The sequence below is a fragment of the Atta cephalotes genome (genome assembly GCF_000143395.1).
Source record: "Atta cephalotes unplaced genomic scaffold scaffold00018, whole genome shotgun sequence".
Classification (NCBI taxonomy): domain Eukaryota; kingdom Metazoa; phylum Arthropoda; class Insecta; order Hymenoptera; family Formicidae; genus Atta; species Atta cephalotes.
The window spans coordinates 5,147,231-5,151,721 of NW_012130082.1; the positions used below are offsets into that span (position 1 = coordinate 5,147,231).

General features: G+C 29.8%; 1 protein-coding gene across 1 annotated transcript in view; it reads left to right on the forward strand.

Moving 5' to 3' along the window:
- Window positions 1-2,395: 2,395 nt before the first annotated feature.
- The window catches only part of LOC105618849 (eukaryotic translation initiation factor 3 subunit M), a 5,193-nt gene continuing 3,097 nt past the window's right edge, over window positions 2,396-4,491 (forward strand). The window contains exons 1-5 of the mRNA XM_012200382.1: window positions 2,396-2,440; window positions 3,280-3,459; window positions 3,546-3,640; window positions 3,829-4,047; window positions 4,177-4,445. Coding sequence (XP_012055772.1) covers window positions 2,396-2,440; window positions 3,280-3,459; window positions 3,546-3,640; window positions 3,829-4,047; window positions 4,177-4,445 — 808 coding nt within the window. The remainder of the gene's footprint in view (window positions 2,441-3,279; window positions 3,460-3,545; window positions 3,641-3,828; window positions 4,048-4,176; window positions 4,446-4,491) is intronic.

Sequence of the window (4,491 nt, forward strand, 5' to 3'; positions counted from 1 at the left end):
TTATGCCATTCGAAAGAGAATCGTTTGTACTTCTCTTATTTTCGTTTGTACCTCTATTACTTTCGTTTGTACCTCAAAGGGTTCGGAGATACTATATAGGGGTTGCGCAAAAACTGAAACGCGCTGTATCTCCGAACTCTTTGAGGTACAAACGAAAGTAAGAGAGGTACAAACGATTTTCTTTCGAATGCCGTTGGTCCCATTTCGATATCTTTAAAATTGGCTATATTTGCTATATAGAGATTGCGCAAAAACTGAAACGCGCTGTATCTCCAAACCCTTTGAGGTACAAACGAAAATAAGAGAGGTACAAACGATTCTCTTTCGAATGGCATAAATGAAATTAAAAAATTTTAAAGTTGCACGCTGGCCATTTTTTATTTTTCACTTTTTATTTAATTGTTTGAAGTACAAACGAAATAATGATCGGTACAAACAAGTACAAACGAAGTACAAACGACCTGCAGTATTAATTTTTATTTTTGATAAAGTTGAGCGCCAGGTTCACATCGGTATATAAATATAATAAATTTTATCAAATAATTTTAAAAATAAACACAATAAAAATTTTGTTAATAAGTAATTATTAATAATATTTCTTAGCAACAACAATATTTCTTAGTAACAATATTAGGATATATGGCATTGTTCGGAATGAATTGAAATTATACAATTATTTCTTCGATTTCTATTTTTCTGCAGAGAAAACAAATTAATTCCAATTCCAGCTCCATAAAGACGTGTCGAATAAATGTATATATAAGTTTTTAAATTTATATATACATATTATTAATTATATTTTTATTTCTTCCCAGTGCTTTTTTTGCTTTAGATCTTTCTTTAACATTTAAATGGTGACCTATCTATTACCACCATAATAAGACATTCTTCCAAATCTTCATTAGAACTATCGAAAGATACAATAGTTCATTTTCATCTAATCTATTAACTGTAACGCATAATTCAATTATATTAATGAATTTCATATAATATATAAAATGATACATATAACAGTACATATATACCAATAATTGCAATATTATTTTCATTCTTATATTCATCATACCTATTTAAAGCAAAAATGCTTCACAATGTTGTGATATCAGCCAGTCGCAATAATCACATTTGATTTGCTGTAAACAAAGACAATTATATTAACTAATTAATGCTTTGCAGATTAATCTTCTCTATTTTTCTATACATAACCAGACCGGATCATTACCGTTTTTTAAAAGATTTTTTCACATGCAAAATTTTATATTAAAAGAACTAAAAAAGTTATAAAAAAAGTTATAAAATAAATACATAATAAAGAGTAAATAAAAACATAATTTATGTATCATATACATTAAACAAAAAATAAAAACGCTAACACTAAACAAATAAGTACAGAAATAAAAAAAAATATGAGAGAATAAATAACATAGTTAATTTATGTATTTTTCTAAATTTTAAACTAAAGAATCATATTGATTTAAAAAAAACTTGCAATACTTCCATATTGCCTCTTCCATATTGCCTCTTCTGCATGTCCACACAAAAATCGCGTAAACACAATTGCACAATACAATATAATTTTTTAAAACAGGCGTAATAGAAAGCGCGGAACGTCTCTGATTGGTTAGGGGAAATCACCCACTTTGTCAGAGGACAGTAGTGCGTGGCAGCATTTTGCGGTTACAGGTTTTGAGTCATTATGTCGTCATGTCCTCTCTCAGATTTCTTTCTACTCCTGCACACAGAACGCGACAATGTTTGTCGGGCGACGGAAATTAGCGCGATAGCCAATCAACATCTTGCTTGCTCGGAAGTAATACATAATTTCCACCGCGCGACAAAAGTTGAACTCAATCCAACTTTCGCCGCACGGCGAAAGTAATATTACATCATTTCTAGAAGTTTTGCATGGTGAGGCCAACTTAAGAATATAGAATTATTGGTTAAGTGCGATAACTTCCGCCGCGCGACAAGCGTTGCCACGTTTTATGTGCAGGAACCATGTGTGTTTTAAGCTTTAAGCTGTAAGAAATTGATCAATTTCTTACAGCAAATACATACCATTACGAATGCGAAGAGAATAATTGACTGTAATTCGTTCATTTCTTATGGCTTAAGGCTTAAAACATGTAGGCAACGTTCCAAAACTTTCCGAAGAAGATTTTGCTCTATATATGCTATAGTATATATATGCTATAGTATATATTACATATATTATATATTTCGAGTAAATTTTCCTCAGAAAGGAAGTTTTGGAATGTAGCCCTACTGTTATATACAGATCCGGGTTGATGCTACCATGTAAAGGCATCTTTGTAATTCAGTGGTTTTCTCTCTGCTTTTAACGTATCCTTGTCTAATCGATTTTTATTACGGTAAAAACGTAGCGTTCATCAAAATGCAGGTTCCACCAATTTTCATGGAATTGTCGTTAGATGATCAGGTAAATTTGCAAAATTAAATAACATTTTGACTAATTTTCTTAGGAATATATCTTTGTGGCATAGGCACATGCATAATAGTTACAAGAATAACAGATACAAATCTTCGAAATATATCTGTGATATTTTTAGGTTATATCAAAATTAATGTACATTAATGCCTATTTCCAACATAGATTAACTTTAACCTCGGTTCAACTTTGTCTTTTTCTAATCTTTAGAATTATTAAAAAAGTGTTAAAAGTACAGTAATATACAAAATTCGGTAATTGCCTAGAATTGTGTCCTGCTCACCGATTTTGATAAAATTAGACTTATTCGACGCGTTTTTGTATGAAACGAAAGAATCTGCAAAAAAAAGTCTCGCTCTGCTCCCCGAATTGAGATATTAAGCGTTAAAGTTCACGACTATTCATCAGGTTAGGAAATCTTGTCACATTGATGGCATAGAGGAACATGAGAATGTAAGCATATGAGGCTAGAATAAGTATTCTCTGCTTTAAAAACAGTCTTCTAAGTATTGTAAAAACAAAATGTATAGAAAATAATATTTGTGTTTTTAAAGCAGAAAATTTGTTTCTAAAACAAAAAATTTTATAAAATAAAATTTGTGTAACCCTTTATTGATGTGACAATTTCCTAATCTGAATATCTGTCAATTTAAAAATTAATATTTCGGTTTTATGGGGCAGAATTGAAAGACACTTTTTTGTTAGATTGTTTATTTCATGCAAAAACACAATAGTCTGATTTTATTGCTTTTTGAAGTGCTATATATAGCTAAATTATATAATTATATAATAACTTTTTAATATTATTATTCTTATTGTTACTATTTTAGGCGCAAGAACTAAGAGTATATTTTAAAAGTCTTGGTGCAGAAATCAGCGAAGAGAAGTCTCCTAAAGGTATAGAAGATGATTTGCATAAGATTATTGGAGTATGTGAGGCATGTTTCAAAGAAGGAAATGAAAGCGAAATAGAAACTGTATTGAATGACATTGTATCTATCATGATTCTGGCAAGTTCAACAAGTTTTGATAATTTTTTATTATAGATAATTAAATATTAATTTCTCTTTTTATTTTTACCGATATTCTATTTTAGATACCTACGGAACGCGCTGAAAATTTAATTTTAGCATTCTGTGAGAAACTCGTAAAAGCACCTGGATATAAGCTTGGATTGGTTTGCTTAAAAGCGTAATACATTGTTAATTTTTATAAAATTCATATATGTAAATTTATATATGTAAACATTATTTAATATAACAAATCATATTTAAATTAATTAAGAGAAGTATTTTGATTACAAAGCAGATTTTAGTGTTTAATAATATTAGTATGCAAACTTTTGCAAGTACATTTTCTCAAATGATATATGTTTGCAGTTTGTGGCTCTTATTCCAATCTCTTGCTGATGATTCTCCAATGAGATACCATGTTTATTACCATTTGGTACAAATAGCCCGCAATGTTGATCAAGTAAAAGCTGTGTATAGTGGAATAGATCAATTAAAGCAACAATTTGCCTCCTTTCCTCCATCGAATGAACAAATGCAAAAGTTATTGCGTTTATTGCATGAAGTTCTTTTAAGTTGCAAACAAGGGTAATGTCTTGTGTTTTCTTCATCTACTTCTCTCCCTCTCTTTTTAACACACTCATTTATTTTCTACAATATAGAAATAATTTCAAATATAAAATATATTTTACAAGGTATTTGTATAATTCTTTTTAGAGAACAAGCAGCAGCTGTTATGGTGGAATTATTGGGAACTTATACAGCAGAGAATGCTTCCGCGGCTAGAGAAGATGCACAGCGTTGTATATTAGCTGCGTTAGCAGATCCAAATACATTTTTGTTAGATCCGCTTTTGGCATTGAAACCTGTGAGATTTTTAGAAGGCGAATTAATACATGATTTACTTCTTGTATTTGTACAAGATAAATTACCAGCTTATTTACATTTCTATCAACATCATAGAGAATTTGTAGAGCATCAACTTGGTATATATATATATATATATATATATATCTAGTCCATAATGTGGAT